General features: G+C 30.6%; 2 protein-coding genes and 1 pseudogene across 2 annotated transcripts; 1 reads left to right on the top strand and 2 right to left on the bottom strand.

The window, feature by feature from the left end:
• Positions 1-1,310: 1,310 nt before the first annotated feature.
• Positions 1,311-2,319, bottom strand: LOC149881003 (uncharacterized; annotated as a pseudogene).
• A 4,846-nt stretch (positions 2,320-7,165) lies between these two features.
• On the top strand, positions 7,166-9,461 carry LOC149881002 (uncharacterized). The gene is made up of 2 exons (XM_090069338.1): positions 7,166-8,162; positions 8,214-9,461. Exons 1-2 carry the CDS (start codon positions 8,066-8,068, stop codon positions 9,323-9,325), a joined length of 1,209 nt encoding a protein of 402 aa, XP_089925464.1. The 5' UTR covers positions 7,166-8,065; the 3' UTR covers positions 9,326-9,461.
• Positions 9,462-14,859: 5,398 nt separating this feature from the next.
• LOC149881001 (uncharacterized) lies at positions 14,860-17,880 on the bottom strand. Its single transcript, XM_090069317.1, has 2 exons — positions 17,813-17,880; positions 14,860-16,198 (listed from the first exon to the last, which is right to left on the bottom strand). Exon 2 carries the CDS (start codon positions 16,184-16,186, stop codon positions 15,209-15,211), a length of 978 nt encoding a protein of 325 aa, XP_089925443.1. The 5' UTR covers positions 16,187-16,198; positions 17,813-17,880; the 3' UTR covers positions 14,860-15,208.
• Between the last annotated feature and the right edge of the window lie 1,267 nt (positions 17,881-19,147).

Below are 19,147 nucleotides of genomic sequence, written 5' to 3'. Positions count from 1 at the left end.
AAAAATCAAATCAAGAAATTAGAACGTTTCTGTGTGTTTGCTGTAAGTGTCTACGTGCAATAGTGGGATTAAATGCCCACTTTCAGCTGATGCCCCAGTCAACGATTTGATTTTAGTCAAGAAACTGAAACAGTTTGCATACCATGATTCTATAATTGCTGGCAAGGGAATAAAAGCTGTTAGCAGACATAGTTGGTATATGAATGAAGAGCTTGTTCCATTGGCTCTTTTCTCACAAATGGTATCTGACAAAGACAAAGAGAGTATGAGGCTCCGGCTCCTCCAATTTGAAAGTGCTGGAAGTACTTCAGATCGTGTTGGAGCATCCTTCGGAAAGCCTAACCTTAAACCAATTTCAGAGGAGATTAAGTCACTGAGTGAATTGATTGGCCCTGGATCAATGAGGTTTTTCCATATTGTGAATGCTCCCTATGAGTTTCTTCAAACACCAGCTAATGAATCGACAAAACTGGACAACTTTCTTAAACTGAAGACAACTGTTCAAAGTCTTCAAGTAGTCAACGAAGCTGCTGAAAGAGGAGTAAAGCTATGTCATGATTTCTTGGGTGTAACAATGGACGAAGAAAGATTTCAAGATGTACTCCAAGTAGTTGAAAGTTCGCGAAAAAAAGTTCCAGATCAGCGGAAACTACCATCTTGTTCTCAAGAGAAGTCGCAGTTCCTAGCACTGGATGATGATTGATGATTAAATAGATAAATGAGGTTTCGATTTTTATAATAAACAATGAACATTGTACACGATATTACATCATTCAATGGAAAATATTGCATTTTTCATCCTTTAATTTGTATTTCAGTCTAAAAAGATGAAAATTCAATAATATAACGTAATCTTCAATTTGATTGTGCTGGCTCAAATTTTTGAAAATCATAAAAACACATATATTTCCGGTGTATATATGATGAAACACAGTTGCAAAGTATTGAACAGCAACTTTGCAAAAAGTTAGGGCGGCTGGGACGCCCTAATATATATATATATATGTGTATATATATATATATATATGTGTATATATATATATGTGTGTGTATATATATATATATATATATATATATATATATATATATACAAGTGAAAAGTTTAATAATTGGATATATACCTCAATTTTCAAATTATTTGCATTCATAAAATGTTTCACACTTATCAACAACTCGACTTTGAAAAGTAAAGCAAAAGTTATTGGTACTTTATACGTGTTTAATATTTCCTTAGATTTTATTGTAATACGCGGTCAATCTTGCGAAAGTCTTCTCGAAGTTATTACCAGGAACAAATCATTTTACGAAGGTTAACATGCAGATGCCAATTTGTTATCGATGCTAGTGTTATGAAGTGGGCTGCTTCTAATGTTAATATTACTTCCAAAATACGAGTTTATCTTTAAAGAATACATTTTAGAAACTTTTCTATTTCTTAGAATATAAATCAATGCATTTATTCCGGAATTAGTTTCTCTGACAACGATGCACCACATAAAAATCCGATGAGCAGGAGGAATCACAAAAATATCATTCTTTGAGAAGCTGAATGACATATAATATTGCATACCTAGGCAAGGAGTGTAAAACAACACGTGTGCAAGGGAGATCATGACAACTGTTTTCGTGATGTAGCTTTCGACTTTTATGTTTTTTTCAATTTGGTGTGTACTTTTTCTTAATTTTCTTATAGTTCCAACTAACATTGATGTATTCGCAACAACTATCAAAGAAAGAGAAGCCAGCGTTATGCTAGCAGTCCCTATATAGAGTAAGAATTGCTGGTACAAATTTGAAGAGGCATGTAACACTCCATAAGATGCAGCAGTACCGAGAGAGAAAACCACAGCAAATATAAAGTATGTAACCAAGTAGGAATATCTTTAGTGATAACTCCACAAAGCATGTTATTGTACATGACAGTAAAAAATCGCTCGCCAGATATCATGACGAAAATAGAGCTGGTTAAACCTAAGAAACAAACGCGAACAAAAGATATGATCGATATTTCTAAACAACCGAACTTATCAATTTGTTTTAGAAGGACGGCTTGAGACAATGGAACTACCAAGGCATTCAATATATCAACAACTGATAGAGCCAACACAAGCTTCTCGTTACGCGTATACTTTTTGTTTCTTATCGTGGTACGTAATCCAAAAACTAAGGCAGAGTTGGACACAAGTGTAAAAACAGCATTGACAGCATAACTTGCTATTATAAGACTGCTATTTAGATACTTTGCAGTGTCTCTGTATTGATATCGACAAACTGTATCATTAAAATTAATCATGGTTCTATAATAAGTTAATGAGTTAACTATTATAACTATTATACTTGATATAACTATAATTATACAAGGATCATATTAAATGATAATGAATTAAAGTTAAACTTTTCAAGTCGTGAAATATCTGCAATATGCCCTTAATTGAATCTAGAATATTTGTAGCCACACGTTATGCGCTTATTTATTATATATAAAATACTTATCACATGTTTTAACAAAACAATTTTTTTTTTAAAAAAGGTTTAATTACATTAATTCATTTGTTTAAAGGTTCGTTAAATTGATAAGTTATATAGTAACAAAGGATAATATATAATAAAATTAATATATAATAAAGGATAGTTAAATTAATTCGTTAAGTAAAGAGAAAAAATGAAACGAAAAAAAAGAAATTTTTATAGATATTTTATTACCATGAATTTAAAAATTTCAAAATCAATCATAAAATATTTAGCGATTTTTATTGGATTTTATTTATTTGTATTGAAAAACATGCAACTGCTGCTTTGAAAAATAAATATAAAACAGAGGATTTCAAAAATGTAAGGTCACTAAGATTTCTTAGCGATTACTTGAATTATTTCAATGATTTTCAAAAAAAAATAAAAAAAAGAGATTTTTTTACATTTTTGTTTGGAATACATTGTATAACCAAAATAAATTTTTTTTTTTTTAAAGTATTGCTTTTGGTACCAAAATCAATTAAAAAAGAGAATCAGGTCAAAAAACTATAATGAAAAAAATGTGACAAAAATATTAGGCCGGGCTTTAATTCAGTATTTTGCATGGTCACCATGTACTTTTACGCAGACTCGAATACCTTTTTGCATAGATACAATCAGATGCATACACAATTCCTTTGGAATTTCGTTCTGAACTTTTTCCAATTCAAGTTTCAATTGCCCAAAGCTTTCCACATTTTCTCTTGATAATTTCTTATCCATCCTTCAATAAATATTTTAGATGGGGTTCAGGTCTGATGATCATGCCTGCCAGAGTAGAGAATTAACATGTTGTCTTTGAAACCACTTTTTCATCGAGTTGCTAGTATGTGCCGTTTCACCGTTCTGTTGGAAAATCCAATTTTTAAACCTTCCAAAAAATGATCTAGTAGTAGGTTAAAGGTTATTTTTCAAACTCTTTTTGTAATTATACTGGTAAATTCTCCCTATATAAACATTTTGAAATTCTATTCCCTTATGAGAAATACATCCCAATATTATACAATCCAATGTTTTTATATATACAATCCAATATATACAATCTATGCAATAATATATGCAATCCAATGTTTTTAAGTAAATGTGTTGACAGTTTAGCTAAACCACTTTGTAGTGAAACATTGCCTACAAGCTGGCTAAAAGTAAATATTACACCAATTTTTAAAAACGGGGATAGGCTTCAAGAAGGTAACTACCGTCCAATTTCACTGAATTTAATCAAAAAATTGTGTGACAAACCTTCTTGAAACATTAGATATAATAACAGAATCGATAAATTGTGGTAAATGTGTTCATGTTGCCTTTTTGGACTTTTCAAAGGCATTCGATTCAGTTCCGCATTCTTGGCTGCTCTTAAAACTGAAATCATTTGGTATTGTTGAAAGATTGTTGCAATGGTGTGAAGCTTTCTTATCAAATCGAAAACAGAGAGTTGTTTTGGGACTATTTTAATCAGAATGGGAAACAGTTCGTAGTGGGGTACCACAAGGATCGGTTTTAGGACCCTTGTTTTTTATAATTTATATAAACGATATAACACAAAAATTGAACAATAAAGCAAGGCTATATGCTGATGGTTTAAAAATAACTGCAGTTATAGAAAAAAATAAAATAAACCACTCTCTACAGTATGATTTCGATATCTTATTTACCTGAAAAATAAAATAAACCAATCTCTACAGTATGATCTTAATATCTTATTTACCTGAAAATGGCTAATCAGTTTTAAGAAAGATAAATGTAAAATCATGCATTTTGGTCGTGATAATCCGAAAAAAGCGTATAGTTTAAAATACGACACTACAGAATCAGATACAACACAATATGAACTAGTAATAACGAAATTGGAAAGAGACCTAGGTGTTTATGTTTCAGACAATTTAAAATGGGAAAACTATGTTGAAAAAATGGTAAGTAAGGCGAATCAAAAATTGGGTATGCTAAAACACGCAATTCTCTATCCAGATGAAACATCAATGAAATTGTTATATAAGTCACTCGTTCGGCCGCACTTGGAATATGCTTTTCAAGTATGGAATCCATATTTTGTTTGCGACATAGACTTAATCGAAAGGGTTCAGCGAAAAGCTACAAAACTTGGCAACAAAAAAAAAAAGGGAGACAGTTACGAGCAAAGGTAAAATAAAATGGATTTACAAAATCTATCGAATAGAAGAGAAAACGGTGATCTTATCCAAATGTATAAATTCCTAAACAAACATGATACTATCAATTGGCATCGTGAACTAGAAGTATTGGTTAGGCTAACCAGAGGGCACAAACAAAGGTTGAGAAGGCAGTATGTTCCAAACTTCTTTCCGAGGCATTATTTCTTCACGAATCGTATTGTTGAAAATTGGAATCGTTTGGAAAGTGATGTTGTCAATTCCATTTCAGTGTTTCCAAACAAATTTTAAAAACAAACTTCATATCTAACATCTAGTTAGATTCTTTCTTGAGACTCTCAAGAACACAGCTTCAATTATTATTTTATTATTATTATACCTAAAGAGTCACCACCTTCTTTTACTCTTGGTACACAAAATCTTTCCTTACATTCCATTGAAGCTAAATCTTTTAACATTAAATCTCCTTTTTTACCAAGATACCTTCTAACTGTGCCGTAACTAATACTAACGTAACCAGCTTTATCACTAAACTCAGCTGACAGTTTCCGGTAGCTCATTTTAGGATCTACCCATGCCCTGGTGTAAGGAAAGACTTCACTGGTTAGTAGAAGGTTGGTCATGAGCTTAATAACAAACTGCTTTTCATATGAGCAGGAAAAGTAAATAAATTTTTCTTTATAAAAAACATTTTTTTGCTTTTTAATATCACAATATTATGTGACATTTAAAGTCTATCGTTTTTTTTCGTTTTGTATTTTTATTTTTGGAACTTCCACCTGAAACTAATGAAGAAGAGAATTTAGCATTTCTGCACCCACAAGATATATAGACTGTTAACCTTTTTTAATAAACAGGTTTTTATTCAAAGCTACTTTGAACCTTTGAAACGCTTAGAACCATTTTATAATAGATCATTCCTTATCTACGCATTAAAATTTAAATTTCATGAGAGAGTTAAAGGAAAAATAAATCTGAGAAATCGTGAAAAATCTTAAAACTTTAATCGTGAAAAATCTTACAATAAACATTTTGTTTAAGGTTTATTTATCTTTTAAAAGTGAGTTTCTTTATCACCAACGTATGGAGGTTTCTGTCACAAATCGCAAACATGTTATTGCAACGTATAAACGTGTGATCGCGAACATAAACATTTTAATGAATCAATTCTTAACTTAACCAAAACCTGAATAGTTATAACAAACATGGCGTCACTCATCGGGAAGTACAATAATAGAGTTCTCTTTTAAGAGCCTCTACATTTCTACCATACATAAATACTAATTGTTTTTTTATTTATACATCTATTCTTGTAATTATATTTCTGTGTCAAATAAAAACTTTCCTGTAATACAAAGTTTTTATTTTCAAACACTAACAGATTACACAGCTGATCAACTTTTACTGATTTTTCTTGATACTTTACCAATTATTTGAATACCTTCACTTTTTCTATTGGATTCTGAAATCAAGATTTTTTCGGTTTTATCATTCGCATCACAAGCCGATATTCAATTAATAATCAGTTACGATTTGGCAATATTCTTACAAAGGGAGACGCCCTAACTTCCTAATTTTGTTTAACTTTTTATGAAAGTGATATGAAAGACACTACGTTGAAGATAGGAAATCCCGATCATTTTTTATTGAAAATAAATTATACTTTTAGGAATCAAGTTAAGTATTACGAAAGCACAGGCGATAACTTTGAAATATCCTAATATTTTTATTCTTTATTGAAAATTTTTTTTTGATTTTACAGTAAATTATTTCTAATAAATTATAAAAAAAGTAGCTGTAACATTATTTACTTTTTGTATTTTTTCAGTAAATGTTAAATGTAAACTGCAGAAACATATTACATAATCAAAAAATAAAAAAACAGCACACTGAAAAAATTATAGCTGCAAAACTTATTTAAAGCTGTAAAACTCATTCTTTATGTAGCCCTGGGTTCACGTGAAGAATAAGTTTCCACTCTGGAAACTGTGCATTTACGCAATCATCAAGAATAATAAGTTAAAAATTAATTAGAAAACTGTACTAAAAAAACTGTAAAACTGTAAAAAAATACTGTTGAATAACAAAAACTCAATTTAAATCAGAGATATGAATTATATATATATATATATATATATATATATATATATATATATATATATAAAGGCCCAGGTTTGTATGTGTATATGTATGTAGGTGTGTTTTACAAATCCACAGTATTGATCCGATCCTAACCAAATTTTGTTTTGACCTCTCATTTTACTAGGGAAGGGTCTAGACTACTTTTCGTCCTAGAATTTTGACCTAAGGGTAACTTATTTACTAGGGTAACCCTGATTTACTACATAGAGTACTCCAAGGAGGCAGAATTTCACCAAGAGTTTTTACCAAAAGTTGTTCACCGCGATCGGTTTGTATAATAAATTTTTCGCGGTATGGTACTCACACTCTAAGATGCCCTAATTTTACCCTGATTCTGCCCTGATTTACTGCACAGGTTAGATTAGGGCTGCTAGCTCGAACATGTTCAAGTTCGAACGTTCGAACTTTACGCCAAAATTTTAATGTTCAGGTTCGAACTTTTTTCGCTTAAAAGTTCGAACTTTCAGAAGAAATGCCTAAAAAATTAAAACAGTTAAAAATAAAACATGGCTACTTTCAAAGACGTTAGCACATCCAGAAGATCTGAGGTTTGGGATTATTTTGAATTTTCCCAAGAACTACAACAAGCTAAATGTAAAATTTGTAAAGTTTTATTAAAAACTCCTGGCTCAACAACAAGCACTATTACAAGACACTTACAAACGAAACATAAAATTGACATTATTAAATGTAATACCTTGGCCTCTGAGGCTTTCGAAATTAGTCATGTTCCTAAAATACCAAGAATTGAAAACTTTTTTAGTTCTGGGATTAAAACTTTACCTGAAATCTTGAGCAGATTGACTGCTATTGATGGAATAAGTTTTACAACCATTGCTAATAGTCAAGTTTTGCGATCAGCATTTCGTGCTCTAGGATATAATTTGCCCAAAAGTCATCAAACTGTTCGTGATTTGGTGATGAAATACTTTGAAACAATCAAGAAACAAGTAATTGCTTCATTACAAAAAGTCATTTTAACTAATGGAAAATTTAGCCTAACATTTGACGAGTACACATCAGTTAAAAACAGGAGATACATGAATTTGAATATTCATTATAACGGAGGATTTCAATCTCTTGGAATGTTAAGGGTGCATGGCACAATGCCAGCATCGAAAGCCATTGAACTAATTAATAAAAAACTTAATTCATTTGGTTTAAACTTAGACAAAGATATTCTTGCCTTTGTTACAGATGGAGCCAGTTTGATGAAAAAAATTGGCTATGACACTAAACCAGAACATCAAATATGTTACAATCATGCTATCCATTATGCGTAATTGATGTGCTTTTTAAAAAAAAAAAGTGCTGCACTACCAAACGATAATTTTGACAATGAACCTGTTGATACCATTGAAGTTGGTGATACCATTGAAGTTGGTAATAACAATGAAGTTAGTGAAACCATTGAAGTTGGTGATACTATTGAAGTTGGTGATACTATTGAAGTTAATGATTCAATTGAAGATGTTAATGAAGATTATGGTGGTGAAAGTGAGGAAGAAGATGAAAATTCGATTGATTATGTTGAAACAATTCAAATATCTACTGAAAATTTGGTGCCCTCATTGAAAACTGAATTTCAAGAGCCGGTGGCCAAAATTCGAATATTGGTACAAATGTTTCGTAGATCACCTGTAAAAAATGATGATGATCTTCAGCCAAATATTGTTAAAGCATTTGGAAAAGAGAAAGCTTTGATTTGTGACTCCAGGACAAGGTGGAGCAGCACAATTGCTATGTTAGAACGGTTTTTGGAAGTCCAAAAAGAAATAAAAATAGCTTTAATTAGCAAAAACACCGATTTTCCTCTTTCTAAGAATGAACTTGATAAAGTTAATAACCTTTGTGTTGCCCTAAAGCCGCTCAAACTAGCTATTGAAGCACTTTCCAAACGTGATGCAGATTTATTGTCTTCTGAAATTATAATTCAATTCATCCGGAAAAAATTGGATGAAGCCAACACGCCAATTAGTCAACTTGTAAAACAGCAATTTGAAAAAAGAATTCTTGAAAAGAGAAACATAAAGTTAATACATCTAATGAAATATTTATCAAACCTAGATGTTTTGAATCAAGATGATCAGTTTGGGAATAAAATAAAAAGAAACTCTATAGCAAATTTTGCTACCAATCTTTTTCAAAGATTATTCCAGTCTAGCGAGGAAGAATCTGATGTTGATGGAGAAGTCAATAACAATGATATAACTGATGATATGAAAAATGCTGACATGAAATTGACTTTAGCTCAAGAACTTAAATGTTTCATTAAAACATCTGATTTTCAAATGACAGTAGACAAAGGTGAACTTGGATCTAACCTCATTAAAAAGGAAATGGCTCTTTTTGAAGCCAGCAAATCAAGACCCAAAAATTTAGAAATGCTTTTTAATGCTCTTAAAACTATTCCTCCGACATCTGTGGAGGCTGAAAGGGCTTTCTCTAGCCTAGGATTATTTGCTACAAAAATAAGGAGCTCATTACGGGATGATACATTAGATGCATTAACATTTTTAAAACAAACACTTAAAAATACTGAGTGATGTTGTTTATTCTAAAATAGACAATTTTTTCAAGTTAAATGTAGTGAAAATGAGAAGCGGGTCTCAATAATAAACAGTTTTGTTTTTATAAATAAACAGTTTTATGAATAGATAAATAAACGGTTTTGTTTTTAACTTGTACTCTTTTATTTTGCATGTTTTAGTACATTAAAAAAAGTTCGAAAATGTTCGAACTTTTTTCCCAAATAGTTCGAACATGTTCAAGTTCGAACTTCTTAAAAAAAGTTCGAATTGGCAGCCCTAGGTTAGATTAAGGAGACAAAATTTTACAAACTATTTTGACCAAAAGTTGTTCCCTGTCGTGGGTTTTTATAACAAAACTTTAAAACTTTACAATATTAATCAGAAATGCATTTGTAGCAATGTAGTCATGTTTTTGGGAACAAGACCATGACTTTTCACAGCAACTTCTCACGCTGGGAAACGGTCTTGCTACAGCTCATCATGAAACTGAAATGGTTCAGCTGCCACCTGATTCCTGCACTGTTGTCAAATCTTCAGTTGAACAAAGAATTAGAATGTTAACAAAGTCAATCTTCATATGTAAAGTTTTTTGCCGGAGAACACAAAAAGTTACAAATCTGTTGATTCAGTCTTAGACACCAATCAAGTTTTATACTATCTCAGTGATATGCCTGAAGGTTCCAAAGAGCTGAGATAAAAGAATATCTCAGCTCTTTGGAACCTTCAGGCATATCACCTCACAATCATGAGCCCCTATCATGCTTTTGAGGAATCTAGATCCACTCAAGTTGTGCAAAGGGACCAGGCTGTGTGTCAAGAATTTTCTGCCAAACCTGATTAAAGAAACTATCCTTTCTGGGAATGCAAAAGGAGAAGATGTTTCTATACCCAGGATTTCTCTAATTCCAAGTAAACTTCCGTTTGAATTAAAACGGCTTCAGTTCCCATTTTGTTTGGCCTTTGCTATATCCATCAACAAATCTCAAGGCCGGTCTTTAAAAGTAGCAGGAGTACACTTGGAGGAACCTTGCTTTGCTCACGGACAACTCTATGTAGCTTACTTTAGGTTTGAATTACCAAATGATTAGTTCATCTTGACTCTAGAGAGAAAAACCAAAAATGTTGTTTACAAAAAAGCAAAGATTCACATATATAATTACAAATATACATTATTATTACAAAAATATTCTTAAATTCATAATGATTCGAAAGAAATACAACCAAGGTTTTGACTCAACAACATGAAATAGATGAAGTTCAATTAAATAATTGAGAACGTATTGGCATTTTAATACACCAAGAAAATAAAAAACAAATTGAATTTTTTCTAGTTGTTGGTTTATAAGATTAGAATGAGTTTGTTATTATCGCAGAGTGAGTCAGAAAGGTGAAAAAACGGCAAAAAATTAAATGAGCATCAAGTATAAATATATATTAGATGCTCATATAATTTTTAATGAATTTATTTGTTTTATGTTGTGTTTGAAGAAAAGGGAAAAAAGAGGCATGGGTTGAAGAGTTGTGTGGAAAGGTTAATGGAAGTTGGGAACGAGATTGATGGGGATTACTTGGTTAGGAAAGGGCGAGGCTTGGAGATTGTTTGGTTAGGAATGGGTTAGGTTTATTCGTTAACGGGCTTAGGTTCTGTTTGCCGTCCTCAGTATATTCTCGTATATAATAAAACTCAATAAATGCTCTGTTAATGTGTAATGGTTAGCACTCTCTTACTCCTAACGTTTATATTCCCTAACGCTTCTTGCAGTGTTCAATATCGTTTATATCAATTACTCCTCTTTTTTTATCTTCTTTTTTTATTACAAATATCTTTTCTTTTGGTTATTCTCCTTTAATCAATATTAAAATCTTCTTCTCTTCTTTTATTCAACTGCTTATTGAGCTGCTTATAAAAAGTGCTTGTTTATTAAAGTATTTTTCATTCAAAAAAAATTCTCTCTCTTTAAAATTTTCTTAATAACTTTCTTAAAACTCTAATTTACTTCTCTTTAAAACTACGTCTTCCTCCTTCTTTTAAAATTCTTCTTCTAACCGTCAGGCTTCTTTTTTTTTTTTTTTTTGAGCTTTTATAGTTTTTGTTTGTTTTCCAGTTGCGATACCTTTTCATTTATTTATATGGCAGGATGATGAGTCTTCGTGTATACGTCTTTTCTCAATTGTTTTTCAATTTTCTTTTTCCGTTTTATCATCTACTTACGTGATAGATAGATTTATATTGTGAGGGCGGCGGTTTTTATTAATTTTATATTTTATTATGTTAAATGTGACTGTGGTGGTTGGTTCTATGTAAATGTAATGGTCGCGCAAATATAGAGAGTGATAGAATGTGAGGTAGAACTGTCAGTGTGTAACGCAGATGTGGTAAAAGCGCGATAGGAGCATCAAACTTTTTAATAACAATTTTTTTTTAACGCATAAAGCAATAATAAAAATATTAATAATAATAGTGTTGCTTACTCAAAATGCAAACAAAAATAAAAATGCTTACGACTGCTTTTTCTTCTCTTACTTATTTTTCTTAATCAATATTCTCAATTATTTCTCATCAATATATATATTCTCTTAATATTAACTCATACAAATAACAATACATTAATACTTATAATAACGCAAATTGAAAGTTAATCATATTTCCTTACCAAATCCTTCTCATAAGTTCATCTTTAAATTGTTCATAAATTCTTTTCATTAAATTCTCTTTAAATCTTCAAAAATCATTTTCTCATAAAAAATCTCTTAAAATCTCTTAAAAACTTTTTCTTTCTCTTTTAAAATCCTTTTTTATAATCTTTCTTAACTCTTTCTTAATACATCTTCAAAAACTCTCTTTAAAACACTTCATCAAAATTTTCCCGAAAAGATCTCTCCAAAGAGAGGCCTCAAGAAAATCTACTAAAATCTCCCAAAAAAAATCTCCCAATAAAATCTCAAAAAAATCTAAAATTAAATCTCAAAAAAATCTAAAAGATTTTCTCAACCGTTCCTTTTCTATCTGTCCGCAGGTGTTATTTTGAATTCTCGTCCAGACAATAGATTTCTTTTTCTTCAAGTTCGTTCAGTACTTTAGTTTCAACTACTGAGTCATGGTATTCTTTAAAACAAGTTTTACTAGTTTTCTTATTATTAGTCTTTATATCAAAGTGGCTACAGAACTTTCTAGAACTTTACTAATTAAAATCATATCAGTGTGTTTCAAGTCGTGTTTGCAAAACAGTTTTAAATATTTATGGTGTGACTTATTCATTTTTCATGTTATTAGACATGTGTGTCCCCCTGGTGCTTTTTGGTTGACTCACTCTTTTCCTCGTTCGAATGTAGCGTGTTTGAGTCGGGTAAAACTTAAAGATAATGTTTACAATTTTCTTCATCTTCCCTCCTCACAATATGAAGAGTGGACGAGTCATCTTGTGTGCGTCTTTTCCGATCATTGTTTTTAATCTAATTCTCCCTCCTCACATTATATATCAAAACTAGAGTTTTTGGAAATTTAAATTTTTTATTCAAAATAAACTTTACCCATACGCGTCTTACTTGCGCGTACGTGTGTTAGTGTCATTTAAGCGCGCACATAATGATTTGAATAAAAAACTTGGATTCCTCTATCTAAAGTACCGTATAATAGAATACTGCGTATTTTTTAAATAAATTATGTGTATGTCTAAAGCGCGTACTACACACACGCCTTAGACATACGCATAATAAAAACAGCTTTATGTTCTTATTACATCATTAACAAAGACAAAACTTCAGGTAGAAGTGGTTTTCAATTTTCAGATTTAAGTTTTTTGAAACTAATGTTGGATATTACAGGATCACTTCTGATCAAGAGGTATTGCTACTGGTTCATCGTAATGCTCTTTTTAGATATCTACGATGTATGGTTCGATAAAGCTTTGCAAATTTCCTTATTCAGAGCCTCTTGTCAATCCATATAGAGTTTTGGCATTCAGCAAAAGTTATCATCCTTAGCAGAGCGTGATTAAGTTGATAATCTGAGTGATTACTCTCTAGAGGAGTTGAAGAAGATGTTTCTGTCACAACTACATCCTCAGTATAGCATTTCTGTCTTTCATTCTTAACTTCATGAAGTGAAGAATTAATATCTGCATTCTGTATAACGGATGAAAGTCTGATATTTTGAACAATTTTCCTCAGAAAGATCACACTGAAGTTTTAAGCCCAAGCATCATTAATCTTCATTTTTATTGGAGAACGAACCTCCATCCTTTTGACTTTGCCAGGATCTATAGCATTTTTATGACAACAACAAAATCTTTCTCGGTAGGATAACCAGAGGCGTTTCTTATTGAAGCTAATGTCAGTTCTTCAGTAGTATGTTCAGCTAACTTGGCAATCTTAAACAGTATGATATTTAATACTTAAGCGAGTAAACTACATTTTAAATTGCTTTGAATTCAATTGATTTATTTGTACCTTAGACCTTTTGCTTCTCTCACTTAGATCTCCCTAGTCATTGTTCTTTCTACCTGGACCTGCTGCAACGTCATTTCTGTTAACTCTAATTTATTTATTTAACTAGGTTCGCTCTTGTACCAGAAATCTTGAGAAGGTTCTTGAATGTTTCTGCAATTTAGGTTTGAATTTGCATTTAAATATTCATAGAGTTTTCTGGAGATTTATCATTTCAGGTTCATCAATACTTCCATGGTCTAGATCATCCAATCTACGAAACTCAAGTAGAAGAGCCTTATGTAAATTATCATGATTAAATCCTAATTCTTGAACGATGTATTCTTTTCATGATGAACGTAAGCAATGAAGTATTATGCGTTACTTCGTATGAAAGTTTAACTTTTAAACGTTTAACTCAGGTAGTAGGCCGTCAAATCATGAAAGTTTTTGTTTTTTAAGTTTAGAAATTAGTATGATTTATTTGAGCATGAGTTTTTGAATGTTAGTTTTTGAGTAATGACAAATTATCTCTGTAGTGCTAATGTATTATGAAAAATGTGAGTGAATAGTAATTAATTTTAAATGTTACATTTGATATTTTTTAAAAAGGTTGTATATTGAATTGGGGCAATTTCAGGCAAATGATTTTTTTCTTCTGCTTTTCATATATACATATCATTGGGAAAATGTTAAAACTAACATGGAATCTAGTAGAATCTCTAGTTTTTCAGCTGTACTCATGACTGATTAAATAAGTTTGTGCACGAGTTTCGCAGTAAGAAAAAAAAAAATAAGTCTCAAGAAAAGGTGTAAAAGTTGGTGAATCCCTAAAAATTAACCAAAAAGTAATTCATTTTAGTCTTCTGATGGTATTAGTTACATTATAACTCAATTTATTAGTTCCTAGAAAATTGTTTTATTTTGTTTGTTTTTTTTTTGCCAGTTCTTTTAGATTTTGACTGACTGAGTGCGTCGCGTCGAGAAAACAATTTTTTTAAAAATATAAACAAATGGGTTTTTACCAGATTTTCTGTTCTTAAATGACTTTGACTTTGAATGATTTTTTTTATCACAATTTATTCAACTTTATCACTTAAGAGAGATTTATGAATTTTTGTGTCAACTCGCCGGGTATAAGGTCACTGTACGAGTAGTTTGAGTCTGACCCTAAAGCAAACATTCTTTAAAATAGTGTATCAATGCTTCAGAATTAATTAAATAATTTTCTAAATAATTTATTATCACGTTAAGTAATTTAGATTTACATTCAAAAAGAATTTTTAAGATTTTCAGAATTTTAAATAAGTCCTTCAACTCCTCTAAATGTGTTTTTAGTTTTAAAAAAGGTAAAAGAAAGTAAATGGTATTTTTTTACATGTTTCACATTTTCTTAAATATTCTTGTAATACGTGGTCAAACTTGCAAAAGTCTGCTCACAGCTATTACCAGAAAAAAATCATTTTACGTCGGCTAACATGCAGATGTCGATTTGTCATCGGTGTTATTGCTATGAAGTGGACTGCTTCTAACGCCAGCATTACTTCCAAAATACGAGTTTATCTTTAATGAATACATTTTAGAAACTTTTCTATTTCTTAGAATATAAATCAATGCATTTATTCCAGAATTAGTTTCTCTGACAACGACGCACCACATAAAAATCCGATGAGCAGGAGGAATCACAAAAATATCATTCTTTGAGAAGCTGAATGACATATAATACTGTGAAATAAGTCCAGGAGTGTAAAACAACACGTGTGCAAGGGAGATCATAACAACTGTTTTCGTGATGTGGCTTTCAACTTTTTCATTTTTTTTAACTCGGTGTGTACTTTTTCTTAATTTTCTTATAGTTCCAATCAACATGGAAATATTTGCAATAACTATCAAGGAAAGGAAAACCAAAGTTAAACTTGCAGTGCCCATGTAGAGTAAGAAATGCAGATACAAGTTTGAAGATGCATAGAAAACTCCATAAGAAGCGGCTGTACCAAGGGAGAAAAAAACAATGAATATAAAGTATGTAACCAAGTAGGAATCTTTAATGATAACTCCACACAGCATGTTATTGTACATGACAGTAAAAAATCGCTCGCCAGATATCATGACATAAATAGAGCTGTTTAAAGCCAAGAACCAAACGCGAAAAAAGGTTAGGATAGATATTTCTAAACAACCGAACTTATCAATTTGTTTTAGAAGGACGGCTTGAGACAATGGAACTACCAAGGCATTCAATATATCAACAACTGATAGAGCCAACACAAGCTTCTCGTTACGCGTATACTTTTTGTTTCTTATCGTGGTACGTAATCCAAAAACTAAGGCAGAGTTGGACGCAAGTGTAAAAACAGCATTGACAGCATAACTTGCTATTATAAGACTGCTGTTTAGATACTTTGCAGTGTCTCTGTATTGATAGCGACAAACTGTATCATTGAAATTCATCGTGTCTTTTTTCTAGAACAAGTTGATATTACAAATGTTATTAGCAACAATTAGCATCCTTAAATGCACTTCTTTTGTAATAGATAGTTAATCATAAAAAAAAAAAAGTTAATGATGAGAAATGAAAAGCCAAGTTACAAAAACTGTTTATTAATTATTGTTGTTTTTTCATTAATTAAAATAAAAGCAGCTAACACAAATGATGTCAAAGCCAAAGAAGGTTCCTTTTATTTTTCTCTCTCTCTCTCTCTCTTTTTCTTTTATCTGAACATGGTAGTTATAAATACACACACACACAAAAAAAAAAATGTTTTTATCAAATGTTTAACATTTCAAGAAACTGGTTGAGTATTTCAACAAACAAGTTTTGAGTATTAAAGATGATCCGAAAGTAAAATCTCTTACAAAGTTAAGATATGCAAGATGCTGAAGATATTTTAGGTATACAAGAAAAATGAAAAATAGTTTAATAAAAGTAAAAGTGTTCATGATGGTTAAAGAGGTTATAAGTTTAGTTGCATCTGGCTTTTTTAAATTCTACATTGATTTGAAACCATCTGAGAAATTCCGCCTTAAAATATGATCTTTGCAGAGTGCTGTCTTTTGGCAATTGTTTTGTTCTTCACCTGAAATGAATTCTTTGCATTTACCGAAATGCCCGTCATAAAACTTTTCTTTACTAAATCTTCATGAATCACTGAATTGTCTTTTTGGATACTTCAGGGTCTCTAACAAGTTCTAAAATAGTTTTGTAAGTTTTTATAGTTCCTCAATTTTTAGTCCCGACAGATCTCTTCCTGATCATCTTCTTATAGAAAATCAGCTTTTGTTATGTTTGCTTAGTTCAATTCATCACTTATAAATTGGACATTGCTGTTTTTTGTATATTTTTTTTTTTTTACCGACTTTTCGCAAGTTTTTTATTGTCTTATATTGCTAAGACTTCTTGCTTTAGTACTTTCGTCTTTCATTTTTGAACAAATAGTTAAGTGAAAACCTTAGCAAAAAAAGTAACAAATAAAACGAGGCGACTCACTTAGGTTCGTTTTTACAGAAGTTTGTACGGTGATGGCAAACTTGGTTTGTGTACCAAGTCTCAAACTTATGAGTGCCCACTAGAATGTATTTTTTGCTTTTTTAATCAGTTTAATAAAAATATAAAAGTATGGGTTGAATTTGAATTTACAACAACCTTAAAAATAATTTTATCTATTGATAAGTACACCCAATACACCAAATGCACCCAATGACAATGTTTTTTTAAGTATGTTTCACAATATGTTTTATGAAATATAAATAACTCACAAGATCTAAGCACCAAGTTAAGGATTTATCAAAATAACTCACAAGATCTAAGCACTAAGTTCAGGATTTATCAAAATAACTCACAAGATCTAAGCACTAAGTTAAGGATTTATCAAAATAACTCACAAGATCTAAGCACTAAGTTAAGGATTTATCAAAATAACTCACAAGATCTAAGCACTAAGTTCAGGATTTATCAAACTTAAAGTAAAGATTTTGGTTTTAAGTTTATGCAAAAGAAATTACAACAAAAGTTTTTATGCAAATAAAACTTTTTAGTTTTTATATAGCAAAGTAAAGTTTTTACATACAACTTCTTACCACCTCCAAAAGATTTTAACAGACAATGCTTTAGAGGTCTCTAGAACATTTGTTCAAGAATGAACAAATGTTCTAGAATCTTTCGGAGGCCAATTTTTTTAAACTGTCATTAATTTTTTATGTTCCATAAAACGAAACAGTTCAAAAAGATAATGGATGGAAAATCGCTTGATTTAAAGTAGCTTTCAAAAAAGAAAAAAAGGGAAATATCTTGCTGTCGTTAATATATAATTTTTTAAATATATTTTTCTTTTTAGCTCCGATGTTTCAATGAAAAATTAATTTTAGTGGAGCAGTTCTTTACAACTAATTGTCACTCTCGTTCAGGAGTTTGTACATTTATTCATGAGTTCTATTGCACAAAGCCGTTTGCAGTAAAATCACCTGGTAAAAAAATTGGTAATAAAAAGAACTACTATTACCAGCTCATACATTTTGAACTTTAAACTTTCAAATAAAATAAAAAACTCGAACTTAACTTTTGACAGGATCCATAAATATTTATTCATATTTTATCTAAATTAGAAACTTTAGCTTCGGATGTTTTAAGTAAGTTTCATAAATGTTTCTAACCCATTACTATGACAATTTTTTCTTACGTTATAAAGAAGTCTCTTGCTGTAAATTAGGTACTATCTATGCGAATGATTTATTTGCTTATTCGTTTTTCTCACATAAATAATATAAAGCAAGTGTGCTGAGTGACTGGCAGGGTTTTTATCATGCGTTAACTTCGACAAGTTTTTAATGAAACGGAATACAAGTTGAACGCTATTAAATATATATTTTTAATAAAACCATCAATTGCACCGGTCAGCAAAAAAAGAACTTTTTCATTTCATCATAAACTAAAACATTTTTTCTAAATCAGTTTTTTATGCTGATTCAAAATATGTCATTAGTTTTCTTTTAGCACGTCTCGTTCAAATAGTGGACATCCAAAATGCAATTTGTGGATTTTTGTTCGTTCATTCGTAATTTTACGTCGTTGTCCCGAAGCTGTTAATGATCCGCACACATAACAAAATGTGTCTGGATGATTTTTACGCAATGATATATTATATATACTAGATGTTTAACTTGCTGGATTTTATTAGACAAAAATAAAATTAGAAATGGCTTCCACGGCTTCACTTTTCGGATCGAAGTTAGACATCTAGTATATATAATATATCATTGTTTTTACGTGTTCTAGACATACTGATAATTCAATTTATAGTCAGCAAAAAAAATCTGAAATGAGAAATAATATTATCTAAATTGTAACAAAATAACTATAATAGTGTGAAACATAATTTATTTTATCATAAAAGCTAGATGTGCTACAGAAAAAGT

This window comes from Hydra viridissima, unplaced genomic scaffold, assembly GCF_058129835.1.
Source record: "Hydra viridissima isolate aposymbiotic clone 2 unplaced genomic scaffold, HvirCarnegie_v1 scaffold_12, whole genome shotgun sequence".
Taxonomy (NCBI): Eukaryota; Metazoa; Cnidaria; class Hydrozoa; order Anthoathecata; family Hydridae; genus Hydra; species Hydra viridissima.
This window is presented reverse-complemented; position numbering and strand designations above follow the sequence as displayed.